Source organism: Canis lupus, chromosome 16, assembly GCF_003254725.2.
Source record: "Canis lupus dingo isolate Sandy chromosome 16, ASM325472v2, whole genome shotgun sequence".
In the NCBI taxonomy this organism is placed as follows: Eukaryota; Metazoa; Chordata; class Mammalia; order Carnivora; family Canidae; genus Canis; species Canis lupus.
The window spans coordinates 21,809,617-21,828,798 of record NC_064258.1 but is presented as its reverse complement, the minus strand read 5'-3'; the positions used below and the strand labels follow the sequence as shown (position 1 = coordinate 21,828,798).

At 46.0% G+C, this 19,182-nt stretch overlaps 1 protein-coding gene across 14 annotated transcripts in view; it reads right to left on the bottom strand.

Moving 5' to 3' along the window:
* DYNC2I1 (dynein 2 intermediate chain 1) overlaps window positions 1–19,182 on the bottom strand; it is a 47,025-nt gene that overhangs the window by 13,415 nt on the left and 14,428 nt on the right. For 9 of the 14 annotated variants that reach the window (XR_004805715.2, XR_004805716.2, XR_007402603.1 and 6 more), the window contains 8 exons: window positions 16,580–16,634; window positions 12,371–12,448; window positions 11,413–11,629; window positions 10,142–10,244; window positions 7,988–8,117; window positions 6,364–6,475; window positions 5,375–5,463; window positions 4,136–4,265 (listed from right to left, as the gene is read on the bottom strand). Coding sequence is in view for 11 of the 14 variants with exons in the window: in XM_035699979.2 (XP_035555872.2) it covers window positions 4,136–4,265; window positions 5,375–5,463; window positions 6,364–6,475; window positions 7,988–8,117; window positions 10,142–10,244; window positions 11,413–11,629; window positions 12,371–12,448; window positions 16,580–16,634 (914 nt within the window). In the remaining 3 variants the exon portion in view is untranslated. Of the gene's footprint in view, window positions 1–4,135; window positions 4,266–5,374; window positions 5,464–6,363; window positions 6,476–7,987; window positions 8,118–10,141; window positions 10,245–11,412; window positions 11,630–12,370; window positions 12,449–15,580; window positions 15,602–16,579; window positions 16,635–19,024; window positions 19,154–19,182 lie in introns of those variants that run through there. The other 5 variants (XM_049094786.1, XM_049094785.1, XM_035699984.2 and 2 more) reach the window with 4 other exon arrangements.

Genomic DNA, 19,182 nt, shown 5'->3' with positions numbered 1-19,182 from the left:
CAAGAGCCGAGAGCCCCCCACCCCCACCCCGTGCTGTCCTGGGAACACGAGCATGATGCACAGCACCCTCGCTGCCTCAGTCAACAGGCTAGCATTGGCCGCCCCCTCTGCAGCACGTGTCCAAGGAGGGCGGAAAAGGGGGAAAACAGGACCCAGTCCCCCAGTTGCAGGTGAGACCCACTCCTCACTCTGTCAGGCAACCTGTCATCTGATCTCACTTCCTTCTGTTACCTCAAAATTCATGTCACTGAAGGGGCACCTGGGGGGTCATCTCAGGGTCGTGAGATCAAGCCCCATTGGGCTCTATACAGGTGTGGAGCCCACCAAGGATTTTCCTCTCCCCAACCCCTCCCCATCACCCTGCTCTCTCTGGCTCCCTCTGAAAATAAAAATGCCTGTTACTGAAACACAAAACAAGCGCAGTGCTGACACAGGGAAGCCAAGCCCGCCTCCCAAGGAGCACCGTCCCATGTCCTTCACAAGTGACTCTAGGTGCACAGACACCACCCAGCCCCCTCTGGTCTTGGGAGCTGCGCTTCCTCATCAGCACCTGGAGGAGGGTAAGGTGGAGTGTGGGAGCGAACAGGTATACTGTGAGCTACAGATACAATCACCGCTTTTCTCATAGAGTAACTCCTATCTTTTGAAACTAAAACGTTCTCAAAGAATACAAGTTTTTTAAATTAATAATGCCACATTTGTTGATGTCAAACACAGAGGGAACAATTGTGAATCTACATCTCTAAGCAGTGGGCAGCGCAGAATACGCAGCTCTAGCCAGGGCAGCAACACCTGGGTTCCCCCAGGCCAGGGAGCGGGTCTCAGGGGCCCCCGACTGGAACGCGACAGCCAAACTCTCCCGTCCTCCGAGGACCACAATGTGCCTTTACTGAATTCAATCCTAATACTGTGTAGCTGCCACCATCTCACTATAGAGTTTTTATTTACTGTCAGTTCAGGCACTGAATACAGTTTCATTCTTCGTACAAGAATACCTCTGTCTCTCTGTACATACAATACAGCAAACAAGTTATTTAATAAATTAAAAAAATACCCTTCCTCTCCTTCCAAAGGCAAGCCAGTACCAGGCTGTGGCAATGACCTCACCAGCCAGAACCACAGCAGAGAGGTGAGCAGGTCAAGAAGCATGAATCTGACCATGTGAACATACTTTGCTCACAGCAATGTAAACGGTTGCATGGGGGCATGTGGGTGGCTCAGGGGGTTGGGCCTCTGCCTGGGGTCCTAGGATCAAGCCCCACATCGGGCTCCCTGCTCCCTGAAGCCTGCTTCCCGGAGCCTGCTTCCCCCCTGCCTCTGCCTGCTGCACCCCCTGCTCGTGCTGCCTCTTTAAATAAATAAATATAAATCAGGGACATGACAGGGATGTCCACTGCTATTCAACATAGTACTAGATGTCCTTGCCTCAGCAATCAGACAACAAAAAGAAATAAAAGGCATTCAAATTGGCAAAGAAGTCAAACTCTCTCTCTTCGCAGATGACATGATACTCTACATAGAAAACCCAAAAGACTCCACCCCAAGATTGCTAGAACTCATATAGCCATTCGGCAGTGTGGCAGGATACAAAATCAATGCCCAGAAATCAGTGGCATTTCTATACACTAACAATGAGACTGAAGAAAGAGAAATCAAGGAGTCAATCCCATTTACAACTGTACCCAAAAGCGTAACATTCCTAGGAATGAACCTAACCAAAGAGGTAAAAGATCTATACCCTAAAAACTATAGAACACTTCTGAAAGACATTGAGGAAGACACAAAGAGATAGAAAAATATTCCATGCACATGGATTGGAAGAATTAATATTGTGAAAATGTCAATGTTACCCAGGGCAATTTACACGTTTAATGCAATCCCTATCAAAATACCATGGACTTTCTTCAGAGAGTTAGAACAAATTATTTTAAGATTTGTGTGGAATCAGAAAAGACCCCGAATAGCCAGGGGAATAATAAAAAAGAAAACCATATCTAGGGGCATCACAATGCCAGATTTCAGGTTATACTACAAAGCTATGGTCATCAAGACAGTGTGGTACTGGCACAAAAACAGACACATAGATCAATGGAACAGAATAGAGAACCCAGAAGTGGACCCTCAACTTTATGGTCAACTAATATTCGATAAAGGAGGAAAGACTATCCACTGGAAGAAAGACAGTCTCTTCAATAGATGGTGCTGGGAAAATTGGACATCCACATGCAGAAGAATGAAACTAGACCACTCTCTTTCACCATACACAAAGATAAACTCAAAATGGATGAAAGATCTAAATGTGAGACAAGAGTCCATCAAAATCTGAGAGGAGAACACAGGCAACACCCTTTTTGAACTTGGCCACAGCAACTTCTTGCAAGATACATCCATGAAGGCAAAAGAAACAAAAGCAAAAATGAATTACTGGGACTTCATCAAGATGAGAAGCTTTTGCACAGCAAAAGAAACAGTCAACAAAACTCAAAGACAACCTACAGAATGGGAGAAGATATTTGCAAATAACCTATCAGATAAAGGGCTAGGATCCAATATCTATAAAGAACTTATTAAACTCAACACCAAAGAAACAAACAATCCAATCATGAAATGGGCAAAAGACATGAACAGAAATCTCACAGAGGAAGACATAGACATGGCCAACATGCACATGAGAAAATGCTCTGCATCACTTGCCATCAGGGAAATACAGATCAAAACTACAGTGAAATACCACCTCACACCGGTGAGAATGGGGAAAATTAACAAGGCAGGAAACCACAAATGTTGGAGAGGATGCGGAGAAAGGGGAACCCTCTTGCACTGTTGGTGGGAATGTGAACTGGTGCAGCCACTCTGGAAAACTGTGTGGAGGTTCCTCAAAGAGTTAAAAATAAATCTGCCCTACGACCCAGCAATTGCACTGTTGGGGATTTACCCCAAAGATACAGATCAGTGAAACACCGGGACACCTGCACCAATGTTTCTAGCAGCAATGTCCACAATAGCCAAACCATGGAAGGAGCCTCGGTGTCCATCAAAAGATGAATGGATAAAGAAGATGTGGTCTATGTATACAATGGAATATTCCTCAGCCATTAGAAATGACAAATACCCACCATTTGCTTAGACGTGGATGGAACTGAGGGTATTATGCTGAGTGAAATAAGTCAATCGGGGAAGGACAAACAGTATATGGTCTCATTCTTTTGGGGAGTATAAAAAAAATATTGAAAGGGAATAGAGGGGAAAGAAGAAAAAATGAGTGGGAAATATCAGAAAGGGAGACAGAAGATGAGAGACTCCTAACCTTGGGAAACGAACAAGGGGTGGTAGAAGGGGAGGGGGGTGGGGGTGACTGGGTGATGGGCACTGAGGGGGGCACTTGACGGGATGAGCACTGGTTGTTATTCAATATGTTGGCAAATTCAACACCAATAAAAAATAAATAAAATATATATAAATCTTTAAAAAATAAAAAATGCATGGTCATGCGTGTTAATGGCAGCTTGGCTCCCCTCGCTCAGCATCTGGTGCTCTGGGGCCAGCTGAGGTCTGAGGACCAGGACCCATTAAGAGCAGCTCTCATCTTTAAAAAAGAAAAAAAAAAAAAAAAACGGCAGCCCAGGTGGCTCAGGGGTTTAGCGCTGCCTTTGGCCCTGGGAGACCCAGGATCGAGTCCCACGTCAGGCTCCCTGCGTGGAGCCTGCTTCTCCCTCTGCCTTTGTCTCTGCCTCTGTCTCTCTCTCTCTGTGTCTCTCCTGAATAAATAAATAAAATCTTTAAAAAGAAAAAAAGCGGCTCTAATATGGCTCACTGGACACCCACTGCACACTCCCTTAGGCCACTCCCTGGGGCCCTCCCCTCTGAGAAACCGAGTAATAGGACTGAGAAAGACACAGGACCTGCACTACCCACAGTAGCTCAGCCTCTGCTCCCTTCCAGGACAGCCTCCCCTGACCTTCGGCAGTGCCTGCAGCTCTACTTGAGAGCCAACCTCACGCTTCACTGCAGACACTGAACGTGTTCTGTATTCAGTAGACCCCGTGACGTGGGCACAGGACGCAACAGGAGGGGTCACCACTTTACCATAGGTGCCTGCTATCAGACAGACAGCACAGCAAGGACAGGCCCTTACCCTGAAGGAAGGGCAGGCTGGTGTTCAGCTGGGAGGAGCTGTCACTGATGGCCAGGGTGCCGTCCACTGCCCCAGGGCTCCAGCTGGGCTCTGCGGCCACACGGTCCTCTTCCAGCAGAACAGCAATCACCTGCATTTCAAATACATTCACTTTGATAAGAAACACAAAGCATGTATCATGACCTACACATCTCTCCATTCCTGACAATGGCCACTGACCTCCAGGACATCACAGAGATGGACAGAATGAAAGGATAATGTTCTTTCTGAAAGTAAGAGACTAACAGGTAAAGTTCCATGAACACAAACTCCACAACAGAGTCATTATTTAATGTTAAATGTCATTTTTTATAGTAAATGCTCTGCTAAAAATAACAGGAGGGGAAAACAGCCGACACCCTGGTTTCTTGATTAAAGAAGAGGTATAAACACTGCCAGGCACACACCAGCACCATCTTTCCCATGTGGCCACGGCAAGGACAAAATGAGCAGTGCCTCGCTAGAAGGGCTCTAACAGAGTCAGGTGCACCCAGGCAGGATGGAGGCATCAGCATGGGAGGCTGGGGCAGGGGAGGAAGCACAGCTGGGAGGTCGAGGTCAACCCTGACCCCACTGAGCTCCAGGCCTCACTCATTCCCATGCCAGCCCCATTTCCCAAGTGCTGTCTCCTCGTAGCTCCCCAGGGACTGACCCTCCAAGGGGAAACTATACGTCAAAGCATGATCGCTCCATAAAGCGCAACTCTCCGTGACACAGCACAGGGACAAAGGGGCCACCACGTGTGCAGAACATGGACAGAAGAACAGGCTGCCTCCAAATCCACAGGTCAGGGTCCACTCATTGCACATGGCAGACAACTGAGGACGGGGGTATTGGGAATGCTGATCCTCTGGACAGACACACGGAAACATGGGGGCCGAGTGTTCAGAGACAGCTGGGGGCGTGTGGCAGGAGTGCAGGGCTCGGACAAGGCCACAGGCACGAGGTGATAACCAGCAGCTCACATGAGGTTCCACAGCCATTCCCATTATCTTGTATTTTGTGAATTTCCACCATCAGCTAAAAATCATGGATTTGCTCATTTCTAACGCCTGGTGCATGCCTGCCCTGACAGCATGCTATGCCTGTTTCTTAGTCTGTATTTATTTCAAGAATGTATTTGGTATTAAAACACAGAATCCAAATCCACAGTCAGCGTTGTGGGCCAGTGAGCGTGGACAGACATAGGGCAGTGCGTACCTGGCAAGCAGCGCGAAGGAAGCTGGCCAGCCTGGGCGTGTTGACCTTCGGGGCTGCGGCCACCTCACGGACATCTCCACTCCCGCTCCCTAGAGAGAAAGGGACTGAACCCACTGAGCTGACCCTAACGTCATGTCTTACACAACTCAGGGACCAAAGAGCTGTTACCAACTTTTCCCTGGAAGGAAAAGCCAGAGAATTTACATTGTACTCTCTAGATTTACCATGATGCTTCCAAAAGCAGCTACATCTTGTTTCACAGAAGGTCTGGACACAGAGTCCTACTCACAAGCACTAAGTTAAAGGCATCAATTCAATCACTTTGCAAGCGTTTGGTGGGGGTAGATCTGGGGATCTTCTGCCCTCAGGGTGTGGTCTCCCACAGGAAAAGGAGCGCCAGCGTCCGGGGCACACAGATGAGTCCTCAGATAGGCTGGCAGGAGGACAACGCTGTTGTGCAGCAGGATACCATGCACTCCTGGGGTCCACTCTTTGCACAGAAGTAACATATCCAAACTGTGCCTGACACATGAAATTCTCTATTAATGAGCACAGGCCCATTTCAAAGTGCTTGTTTGGGACACAGACGCCTCTGTGTTCAGGAATAAAGTGTTATAAACCCCGGTCAAGGGGTGCTGGGCCTTTGGCTCCAGTCATGACCCCGGGGTCCAGAGATCGAGTCCCACATCAGGCTCCCCGCAGAGAGCCTGTTCTCCCTCTGTCTGTGTCTCTGCCTCTCTCTGTATCTTTCATGAATAAATAAATAAAATCTTAAAAAAAAAATAAACAGTCAAGGGACACAGTGGGCCTCCTGCTCAAGCTAACATGGGTGGCTCCTGAACACAGGTCTGCTCTCATGGAGAGTTTCGGGGGCCCCCCAGCCTCATGCTAACAACCACATGGAAACCAAACAGGTACCACACGGTACCCGTGGGGGAACACACTCAACACCGGCACCAACACAAGGACGCTGCACTGTGGGTGCTCACCCCCTGACACAGCCGTGCCCTCTCCGGGGTGCTGCGTCCACACCCCCCTGGTCTCAATCTCTTCTGTCTGGATGTCTCGGTCAACATTATCCTCATTGTACTGAACATAGGCCTTAAAGAAGAGAGAGATGCAGGAATTAGCACCAGGTTTCAACTTCAGAGCAATTTCTCATCACTGGAAAGAAAAAACAGTTAAAATGATTAAAGTTAATAATGTGTCTTCTTGCCTCCATCGAAAGTATTGTGGTATAAATAACAATCATGCAAAGACCACTTGTCCTAAATGCTGATATCCACAGGCCCAATTTTTGAAAGTCTTCAAAAAGTCACACTAAACTGTTGGGTAAAACCTGGACAGAGCAGTGGAGAGAGCGTGCTGAGGCCGAGGCAGACTCCCGAGTCCCTGAAGGGAACTGATCCAGGCACGACTGCAACAACCAAGGCTCCACGTTAAAACCTGACGTGGGGCTGATGACAGAGGGCTGCGGGTACGGGGCCTGTGCCCCTCATCTCCGCCCCAGGGGAACCCCTAGACTCAGCAGGAGGTTCCAGTATGAACCCAAGGACCGGGGGTGCCTCCCTCAGACAGCGCTCCTCCCACCCCCGCATAGCCAACAGCTTCCACCACCCCTACTCCAACTTCACAGGGTCCTTGGCTTCACAAACTGCTTTACGCTTGCTGCCTTCCTCCTGGAGCTCTTCATCTGAGCACAGACCCCCTTCTTCTCATGGGGGATCAAGGACCCTGGAGACCTCCACTCACACAAGGCAGATGCTCCCACATCCCTGGTCTGAGAACACTGCCACCTCACCCCCCAGTGTTCTAGTCTCTGATGACACACTCTGGCTTTGTAAGACTAAACACAACATTTCTTTATTCTTTTTATTTTTTTAAAGATTTTATTTATTTATTCATGAGAGACCTAGAGAGAGGCAGAGACACAGGCAGAGGGAAAAGCAGGCCCCATGCAGGGAGTCCGATGCGGGACTCGATCCTGGGACTCAGGGATCACACCCTGAGTTGAAGGTAGACACTCAACCACTGAGCCACACATAACACAACATTTCTTATCTCAAAACGGTACATGCTTCCATAAAGATGATTTTGTTACTAATAGCTCCGCGATGAGCAACATGCACAAAACAGCAAGGTAATCTTCCCTAGGCCAGGAGGACCAGCTCTGAAGCCAGGGCGTGTCGGCTTTTGGAGGTCTGCCCTGTCAACTCTGTCCTGCTGAGAGTCTTACACCCGCATTGGGGACAGAAGAACACTGTACGAGAGGACTCCCGACTTTAGAACCTCTACGGTCTTGCTGGAAGATGGACAGCCATGCAACTAATGCCTAGGATACTATGGGGAAGTACAAAGTGTGGAGTGCCCCAATCCACCCCTGGGGGAGTGGGCATCTGCCCACACTCAAGCCTGTGTGGCATCTGCGGGTATGTGCACAGTCTCTCCATGTTCATGAGCACCACACAACCAAGGGGTTCTCTTTCCCTCAGGTCTCTACCCCCTACACCGTTCCCCGGCTCTAATATCCACAATAAGATGCAGAACGGCATAAGCACACCTTCCTGCACTTTACGTGCTTTTTTTCACTTAGTTAACACACCTTCCACTAACCTGCTTGGTGTTTTTTTTCCCAAAATTTCTGATGTACATGTCATACTCATTTACTGGCGGTAGATCCAAGAGAGAGAAGGTAAATGAAAAATCCAAGTCAATAAGCCGAAGCAGTTTTGTACTCCGCGTCCTTTAAAATAAATTGGAAATGACAAAAGTTAAATTAATACTATGCAAAGGAAAAACAAGGAGAGTGTAAGGAATCTCATGATCCAATCAGGTAATCGTCAAGGCCCACTGTGTGTGTGGGTGTAGGTCTGAGGTATTTAATAGTTGCTGACAATAAGACAGTCAAGCACACACTACGAAGCAATTATAGGATGAACCAAACTGTTGAGTATTCTAATTCCATGCACCTAGTAGCAAGTGCACACCTAGAATTTTCATGGAAAGCAACCACCTCACTTCATGGATTGACATCGTGGTCAGAGGCTCACATTCTGTGATGTCACCTGGGTCATAGCCAGGTGCATGCTGTTCTCTGGGCCGCTCCTCTGAGATGACGGGACAGGAAGTAGCCAAGCAGCCCCCGACACAGCTCATCGCCCCCTGCCCAATGGGCCTGCCCACACACTGCCTGCCCGTGCGTGGCTTTCCTGGGCCTCACACTGCTCCTCGGCCACTGGAGCTGGGCTCTCCGTCCTTCTGGCTACCCTGATGTGGCATGCCCAGGGACCTCTGCCTGGCCAGAGTGTTTTCTCTCTTTCATGGACTGTGATTTCCACAAGCTGGGGCTCAGCATGCATGTGGGCAATGGTCCTCCACCACTTGGGCATCTTGCAAATGGGATCTGCTCCCTCTCTCCCTGTGTTTGCTCCCATCCTTGGGTTTTACCAAAAATGCCATCTTCCCATAATCTTACTCTCTGGCCACTGTCACCATCCTCCCAAATCAGTCCCTTCAGTCCTCCACATGTAGTATAATTTCTGACCTGAAATAATTCACATAATACACATACGCACCACGTATCATAATATGGCAACATCCCAGGGTCTGCTGCCCAGCGCCAGGTGACCTGCACCCACAGAGGGCTCCCCCTGCCCCTGACAATCACTATACAGAACTTGGTAACGATCATCTTCATGCTTTGCAAAATACGGTTTTATCTTACATTTATATATGCCTAAACATCACACTGTGTGGTTCTGATGATCTCTGAGTTTATAAAAATTATGTTAAACTATATGTAGTTTCCAAGACTTGAATGAGGTGAAAGCAAAAACAAAACCCAGCCATAGAGGCAAAAAACTGGCTTTGCTACCTCACTGGGAGGCCCAAAATATGAGGACAACAAAAATGATATGAAAACTTACTCTTATTATTCATGATTCATTTGTTCATTAAGCAAAGTTTCCTGAGGACCTACTAAGGCCACGTACTGAGCTACATGAAAACCATTTAATTTTTACATTTACTCCTAAATCATATTTGAGTTTAATATGGCAGACCCTTGACTTGAGACTGTATCCTTGACTTTTATAACCTTCTGAGCTGTAAGCTCAGACCATGACCTCTGGCTGTCCTGGCCCAGGACTCAGCTCTACTGCTCACCAGATGTGGACCTTGAGCCCACTCTCATCTATGAAGTGGGGCTCTAGGAGCCTGGTGAGCAGTTAACCCAGGAGGCCCGTGCCCAGGGCACAGGGGGAAAACCGCATGTCATGTTTTCCCAGCTCCTAGTCCTCCTGACCCTTACAGCTGCCTCAGCTTCCTCATCGGAGAAACAGATGCAGGGACACTGAGCTCACCCTGGGCTCGCCCTAGGCTTGCAGGTGTGGAGCACAGGTGATGCTGGCTGTGCCTCGACGGGGAGCAGCAGCGAGATGCGGCGAGTGCCATGCTTGCTCGGTTCTGGGAGGTGCGGCCCTGGGAGCCTGCCTCTGCCACCACAGAGCCTGACGCCTGGGCTGACCAGAATCTACAAACACTGAACACCACGTGGCGGGAGACAGCAGCGCATGCTTACACTGTTACACCATATCTGAACATGGACAAGTGTAGCACAAATTTAAAAATCAGGGATGAAAATAAAAAGAAAAGCTCTATTTTTTAACCTATGTCAAAGTCTATTAAAACTCCATGATAAAAAAAACAAAAACAAAAACAAAAAAACAAAACTCCATGATACCCCTCACAAATTCCTAACACACCTACTTTTGCTTAAGGGCCTGAGTCCGACTCTTCTGACGGCGTGAGGCTGTTGCAAAATCCACGAAAATTCCACAAACAGGGACTCTGCAAGGGGAGCTGTTTGCATCTGTACAAAAAAGAAAGCTATTTTGTGAAGCTGAACTATTTCTTTCAAGCAGGAGCTGCTCTGGCTATAGAAACACTGGTTTCACTCTAAGCTAAGGGCACTCGCCAGCTCAGTTCCGTTGCCTGTGCGGTGGGCACAAAGTCCAAGGGTCCTGGGTCGCCTGGCTGGCTCTGTTGGAACAGGTGACTTCATCTCCTGGTCATGAGTTCGGGCCCCATGTGGGGCGTAGAGATTACTTAAAACAAAACTTTAAAAAAATGAGGCTAATAATCATCCTGCCTGAGCTTTATTTGGATTATTACATCGTATTAATTACTAATAATTAGTTGTATTAATCACTATTTTACTAGGTAATTTAAAGCAGTGTCTTATCTAGTAATATTTTTAATATTACCCTATTTGACTTTTGTGCTATATTTAATGCTATTTTATCAGAATGTCATAGCTTTCCCTTTAAGCAACTTTAAAATACTCACTTCCATTCTTTTAATTTAATTTTTTTATTCATGAGACAGAGAGAGAGAGAGGCAGAGACACAGGCAGAGGGAGAAGCAGGCTCCATGCAGGGAGCCTGACATGGGACTCGATCACGAGACTCCAGGGCCACACCCCGGGCTGAAGGCAAGCACTAAACCGCTGAGCCATCCAGGGATCCCCTACTCACTTCTATTCTTACACGTGACTTTATCACACCGCAATGCCAAGAATTTTTGAGAACACATTTCTAATTTCGTACAGGATATCCTTGAGGAAGAAGGGCCCACTAGGGAGCGCTCATGAGACATGTCCAGTGGGTCACATTCCTCACTGCAGCCACCGCCCACATCTGCTCTGAGCCTCCCGCCAGCAGGGTCCTTTTCCTTGTGAAACGCAAAGACGGTGGCACCAGAAAACAGGAGCACACAGCGCAGACGGACCGCTCCAGGGCCACTGGTTCCTGCGTGGGTGCCCGGGAATGATGTGTGCTCACAATCACCTGCAGGCAGCAGGCATGAACCCAAGCGGGGAGGCCACGAGCAGCTTCTCCACCCTGCACACTCATTGCCAGAGTCCTCTCTAGCACCGTTGCAGGAGCACATGAGACCCGCATCTCTGCCCGATAACAGTGACTGTCCACAAGGACTGTGCAGGCGTGGCGCCCTCTGTCCTGAGACACAGATGCATGTACCTGTCTCTGAGCTCCTCTCACCCTCCAGCAGACCTTGCTTCTGCGATAGTCTGTAGGACAACTCGCCAATCCTTTCGTTTTCTGCATTAATGGCTTTATGAATTTCCTGTATCTCCCTTTTTCTGGCCAGAGGAAGCTCTTCAATCTTCTCTTTCAGTTCCAGCTCGTTAGAGCTATCATCATCTCCATCACAAACCTCAAAGTCATCTTCATAGTCCTACAAACAATAATCACATTTTTGGAACATTTAAGACAAACTGGCTTTAAAGCACACACATTTGGAACAAAACATACAATTTAGAATTTAAAACAGACAAAACCTCATTATGGCTAAGAAAGATTTTCATAGTTTACAGATGTCAACGCCACTGAGTTATAAATCTCTATAAGCTACTAACTTATCCTCTGAAAATGAACCACACTGTATAGATTTATGTACACAGACAGCCATTATAACGATAAAGTGCTCACATTTTTGTGCTGAGGCTGTGACAGTGTGTGTATATATAAACACATTTACAAATATACATCTGGAGATCCCTGGATGGCTCAGCGGTTTAGCGCCTGCCTTTGGCCCAGGGCATGATCCTGGAGTCTCGGGATCGAGTCCCACGTTGGGCTCCCTGCATGGAGCCTGCTGCTCCCTCTGCCTGTGTCTCTGTCTCTGTCTATGTGTGTGTGTGTGTGTGTCTTTCATGAATAAATAAATAAAATCTTTAAAAAAAACATATACTTCTGTTCCAACAGACACATACATGTTTGGATGCAGTGCCCTTAATGGGCTAAATTGTAAAACCATGTAATCACACCACATTGGTAATAACCCTAAATCAAACAGACATGGAATATTAAGAGCAACAAAAAGAAAGAAATATCAAGCTATGTAGTTACTATACTTAAGCAGATTGTAAGAACAAATTATTTTTAAACTCGGAAAAATTTTAACTTTTATACAGACTTCAAAATCATCTTCAAAACAAGCTGCATATTCGTCAGCCCCAGCATTTTCTGAATCAATGTCCTCCTTTTCAATTTCCTAGAGGTAAAAATCAAACACGTAAAAAAATCAATCATAAATTTGAATCTTGCAAATAGGCTGGGAAAATGTTTTCTAAGATAAATTTAATATTGCTAATTTTAAAACGTATTTATAAAACTAACATAACCCGGGACACCTGGGTAGCTCAGCGGTTGGGCGTCTGCCTTCGGCTCAGGGCATGGTCCCGGAATCTGGGATTGAGTCCCACATCACGCTCCCTGTGAAGAGCCCACTTCTCTCTCTGCCCCCCCCCCCCTCTGTGCCTCTCATAAATAAATAAAATAAAATAAAATAAACAACTAACATAATCCAACTTCAACTTCTTTAAGAAATGCCATGCTAGCTAGTAGATATGACCATAAAGAGAAAAAAGTTCATGAATTGATCCTTTCTGACAAACCCTAGAACTCTGACAAAAGCTGTAACAGGAGGGTCTTAGCAAGGGCAGATGAGCTGTGCCCCTCAGAATCGGAGCACACCCCCACCACCTCATTACTCCAGGCCTGGGGATAGCAGAGGTTCACTACGTCAGGCTCTGGAGGTGTAGGGAGGCTGCATGGATACCCTACAGCCATGTCGTGCAGGGGTTTTCAGCAAAACTCACAGCATCTTGCTGCTGAATCCTGTTTCAGTGACCCGGACCCCTGACACTGACACACACACACGAGGGGACTCTGCACCACGTCCAAGGCTGCATCCCCAGTGTGTGCCAGGCTCCTTGCCGGGGGTGGCAGAGCTGACACATCACCTCTTTGCAGAGCTAGAGCCCAGGCAGGGATGATGACGACAAGGTGCCACCAGCAGCAGCTCAAGCACCCTTCCTCCGTGGCATTAAGCAGATCGGATACTGATTGGATCTGGTCTGTTATCAAAGATCTCCTCCCAGAAGTAGTGCCACTTCTGCAATCTCCCTGGTTTGGTGTATATTTCTGGAAATAATCTGCTACTTGACTCTGTCTGACTGATAACAAAGCACATGTTTTGAGATGTGTCTAGTCTCTTCAATTCTCCTCAACTTTCCTGAATTTCAATACAGAGCAATGATGAAAAGGTTGGTGAATCCCTCAGCTGGAACTATGTCCCTGCCACGCTCCCTGCAAAACCTCCTGTGTCCCCACAGAGAATGACTGTGGTGTCTGTGTGCACACAGCGAGTCACACCTCCTCCAGGCTGGAACCAAGACACCTTCAACACCACCCCGGACTCTCACATTACAATCTGCCTCCCCTTTGTGCCAATACTCTGCTGTCTACAAGGAATAATAATTACCCTAAAAAAAAGGTACGAGCAAAGCCAAGAATCACTAGTAAAAGCGTATCTTTGGAGAGGAGCGCCAAAACACACTCTCCTCACCACCCTTTTTTGTTTTCCTTGCCTCCAAGCAGCTTCCAGGGGGAGGCGCCAGTCAGCCAGCAATAACCCAGTAATCCAGAGCAGCCCCAGACCTCACCTGGCCCCCACAGAAGTGCTGCCCTCAGTGGTTGAGGACTGGGATTTTGGCCCTGAGGCATACAAACATGGTCACCTAGGGCAAGTAACACCTGTGCCTCGGTTTTCTCTTCTGAGAAATGGGGACAGAACAGTACAGTGGTCCCTCCACCAGGGATGCAAGCCAAGACCCCCAGCAGATGCCTAAAACTATGGATGATACCAACTCCCAAAAACACACTACTATTTTCCTACACATACGTACATATGATAAAATCTAATTTAAGGTGAACAACAACTAATAATAAAATACAACAGGGCAGCCCGGGTGGCTCAGCGGTTTAGCGCCGCCTTCAGCCCAGGGCATGATCCTGGAGACCCGGGATGGAGTCCCACGTCAGGCTCCCTGCATGGAGCCTGCTTCTCCTTCTGCCTGTGTCTCTGCACCTCTCTCTCTTTTTCTCTCTCTCTCTCTCTCTCATGGATAAATAAAATCTTTAAATAATAATAATAATAGTAATAATAATACAATTATGATAACCTGTAGTAAAAGTTCTATGACTCTGGTCTCTCTCTCTCTCAAAACATCCTCCTGTCCTGCACTCACCCTTTTCGGGATGATGTGCACTGATAAGATGCCTATGTGATGACATGAAGGGAGGCGAGGGACGAAGGCATGTGATGCAGCACTAAGCTACTGCTGAGCTTCTGACAACGCGTCAGGGGAGCATCATCTGCTCCCAGACCACTGCTGATCATGACATCTGAAACTGTGGGGAAGGGGGCACCACTGGACCTAATTCCTAGTGACAGCAGCTGATAAAGTGACCCAGCAAAGGAAGCACTATTTCCATTCCTGTTGTGGTTACTGGCATGAGACATCAATACCCACAACTATTCAGTGGATAAAACTGGGGACACCATGGTACATTGCCATGAAGAAAATAAGGAGCTTTCCACGTATCCAGAAAATCATCCTGCATATTATAGGCTTCTCATAAGGCTGAAGACTTAAAATAAGATAAACTCAGTGTTGATGCTCTAAAACATAGGACCTAATTATAAGCAAAAGTGAGCTGTCAAACACATTCAAGAATCCTTCAGGGGAAAAATATATCACATATTTTCCTCTGCTGGCAAAAAAAAAAATGTAAACTATATCTTATTGATATTTTTATATTGATTACCTGTTGAAAGAATATTCCAGAAGAGCTGCATTATATAACATGTTATTAAAATGAATTTTGTTTCTTTTTGCCTTTTTAATGTGATTAGAGAATTTATAATCATAAATGTGGCTCACATTATAACTCTAGTTAACAGTGCTCAACCAGAGCTCACAAGAATTAGAAGACATAAGGAAAACACTATAAAATCTATATATTTTCATCCAACAACTTCAGTTCAATAATTTATCCCCAAAAGGTGTGAGGCAGATCTGCATCATTTGAACAATGAATTGAGAAAAACAGGAGGCTGCATGGGGTGGGGGGTGAGGGGGGTACATGTGCAAAACAGAAAAAAGGCATCACTAAGTCCCAAATACATAGACTAACATACAGTTGTAAGTAAAAGATAGTATAGCAAAAAGATTACCTAGGAAGAAACTGTTTTAAGGTTAACTTTTTTCCTTAGCAGCAGCTTTACCTAGATGATGAGTGATCCACCTCCCTCCCCCAAAACTGAAGGAATAAAACATACCCACATCGGAACAACACATGCCCTGTGATCTACTTGACGTAAAATTCCATGTGTTCGCATATAGAATAGAGATACATAAAAATATGGCACAAAATGTCAGATGATTATCTCAAGGTCATGGGTTTCAGATAACTACCAAAGAAAATGACAGAACAAATTCTTCTTCAGAAGTAATAACCCAAAGTTGCTTGCCACATAATAACAAAACAACAAACGGGAAAATGGCTGGATGATAATTAAAACCTAAGGCCCACTACTTTGTAGTTCCTAAATATGCACCATGAGGACTATTGGCATGGTACTAATGATGATGTGCTCCGAAACACAGGGACTGGGAATGGCCCTCCATCCAAAGCAGACGGCTGCGGGAGGGTGGACCACATGTGGGGAGCCGGTGTTGGTAACATATGGACAGAATGTGCCCACAAGGTCATCGGACACTGGGTTTCCTGTGGGAAGACTTTACCACAGAGGCAATTTCCTCACTTGCCAGGTTTCTGACCTCTTCTGGAGACAGCCGTGGTGATCCCTGTGTCCAGGAGCTTGCTCCTTCCCCTACAGGGCCTAGTGCACTGGTGGGAAATGCTGTCACTCTATCCCCTAGTGAAAGGCAGCCCAAGTCTCTACAATCATAGAATCTCCATTTCTCCCTTTAACTCTGTATTTGGAGGCTTTTGTTGGGTATGTGTTCATTTACAACTGTGACATCTTCCATCATCACAAAGGTCCTTAATTTCACTAACCTTCTGTCTCAGGGTCAATCCTGTCTCACTCTAGTGAAGCCACTCGAGCTCCAACACAGCTGCCACGTGATGCTTTATCTTGTCCAGTTTTCTACTTTCAATCTATTTGAGTCTTTTAATCTAAATACGTCTACTATGTCCTCAAGTAAACCCATCTGCAGGCAAAGCCTATCTCAGGCTCTGCCTCCCAAGGGAATCACACACTGAGACTCATGGATAATCTGGCTGCATAATAAAATTAACATAAGTGTCTTACCTTCCTTCTTGAGTCTTTATCTTTTCCATTATTTCTTACTAAATTCTCTGTATACCTAGAAATTATGATCAAATTCAAAATTAATTTTAAACAAAGACTTGAAACATGAAGCATTTTACATTTCAGTGAAGGCCCTTACCAATATCTGATGTCACTAAGGGCTGCAATAGCCTGGCAAACTTCTGAAGCATGTCTCATTAGAACTGCAGACACTAAAGTCCTTCTACATGTTTAGTATTTCAGCAGCAATTCAAGAAAGAGAATATCCTCAGTAGAAAGAAGAAACTATGTGTTTTAACGAAGTTGTATGTATGTATGACTCTCTATCCTTATGAGAATACTCCTGTAATTTTATTAGCCAATCCCAAATATTATTTTACATTTAACATATTTGTATTCCTAAGGGAAAGATTTAACTTAAAATACGTTCTATTTTTAAAGATTTTTGTTTATTTATTCGTGAGAGACACACAGAGAAAGAAGCAGAGACAGAGCAGAAGGAGAAGCAGGCTCCCTACAGGGAGCCCGATGTGGGACTTGACCCCAGGACCCCAAGATCACACCCTGGGCGGAAGGCAGGTGCCAAACCTCTGAGCCACCCAGGCATCCCACATTCTATTTTTTAAATCAGATTTTCTACATTGGTGAGGGCCTAAAATTTAGGCTCTCAGAATTCCAAACCGATTCTCCATTTTCTGAAGACACAGAGAAGTGAGAAGCCCTGTGCAGCCCAGCAGGTCTGCAGCACAAAGTCTGGGAACCTGCATCCCCAGTGTAAGTGCTAGCTTTGCTCAGACTTCAAAATTCAGGCAAAGTACTTTTAACTCGAGTTTCCCTGATTTGAAAAGGAATTATCAAATGTGGTTGTCATAATAACAAATTAAAATCTAGAGAGTTTACACTCAAACTCTACTCTGTAATCTTCATCAAAATAAAAGGCTAAAAATAATAAATAAATAAATAAATAAATAAATAAATAAATAAATAAATAAATAATAAATGAATGAATGAATGAATGAATGGCTTCCTGGGATCCCTGGGTGGCGCAGTGGTTTGGTGCCTGCCTTTGGCCCAGGGCGCGATCCTGGAAACCCGGGATCGAGTCCCACATCGGGCTCCCGCTGCATGGAGCCTGCTTCTCCCTCTGCCTATGTCTCTGCCTCTCTCTCTCTCTCTCTCTCTCTCTCTGTGACTATCATAAATTTAAAAAAATAAAAAAATAAAAAAATAAAAGGCTTCCTCACAGCAAAGGAAACAATCAACAAAACTACGAGGCAACCTCCAGGATGGGAGAAAATACTTGCAAATGTCTTATCTGATAAAGGGTTAGTATCCAAAATATATAAAGAACTTTTAAAACTCAATACCCCCCAAAATTTCAATTTAAAAATGGGCAGAAGATATGAACATTTTTCCAAAGGACATCAGATGGTCAACAGACACATGGAAGGATGCTCAACATCTCTCATCATCAGGGAAACGCAGATGAAACCATGATGAGCTATCACCTCACACCTATCAGGATGGCTAAAATCAACAACTCAAGAAACAAGAGGTGTTGGGAGGATGTGGAGAAAGGGGAACCCTCCTGCCTTATTGGTGGGGATGCAAACTGGTGTAGCCACTGTGCAGAACAGGATGGATGTTGCTCAAAGTTAGAAATAGAGCTACTGTATGATCCAGTAATTATATGACTGGGTGTCTACCAAAAGGGTACAAAGATATGGATCCAAAGGTGCATATAAACATGCGCCCAAAGTTTATAGCAGCGTTGTTCACAACAGCCACACCATGAAAGCAGCTCAAGTGTCCCCAGGCTGATGAACAGAGAGAAGATGTTGTATATATACACACTGGAGTATTACCCAGCCACCAAAAAGAGTGAGATCCTGCCATTTGCAACCACATGGATGGAGCGAGAGTATTATGCTAAATGAAATAAGTCAGTCAGAGAAAGACAAATACCATATGCTTTCACTCATATGTGGAATTTCAGAATTGAAACAAAGAAGCAAAGGGGGGTAAAAAAGGGAAGCAACCAAGAAACAGACGGTTAACTCTGTAGAACACACTGCTGGTCACCAGAGAGGAGGGGACGGGGGTAGGTGAGACAGGTGACAGGATTGAGGAGTGGTGTACGGAAGTGCTGAATCCCTACATTCTACACTTGATACTGGTATTTCACTGTGTGTTAAGCAACTGGAACTTAAATTAAAACTTCCGGGCAGCCCTGGTGGCGCAGCGGTTTAGCGCCACCTGCAGCCCGGGGTGTGATCCTGGAGACCCGGGATTGAGTCCCACATCGGGTTCCCTGCATGGGGCCTGCTTCTCCCTCTGCCTGTGTCTCTGCCTCTCTCTATGTCTCTATGAATAAATAAATAAAATCTTAAAAAAAAAAAAACTTCCAAAAAAAATCTAGAGCTTATGTACAAAATGAGAATTTACCCACAAACTCTCATTTGTAATCTTCACAAAACAGGTGCTGTTATGAGACTTTTGCCAGTGAAGAAACAGCTCTGGAGGGCTGCCCAACATGCCAAGTAGAGGCAGGCATGCCATTCCTGCAGGTTATTAAAGCTGCAAGGCCAAAGAAAACACATTTC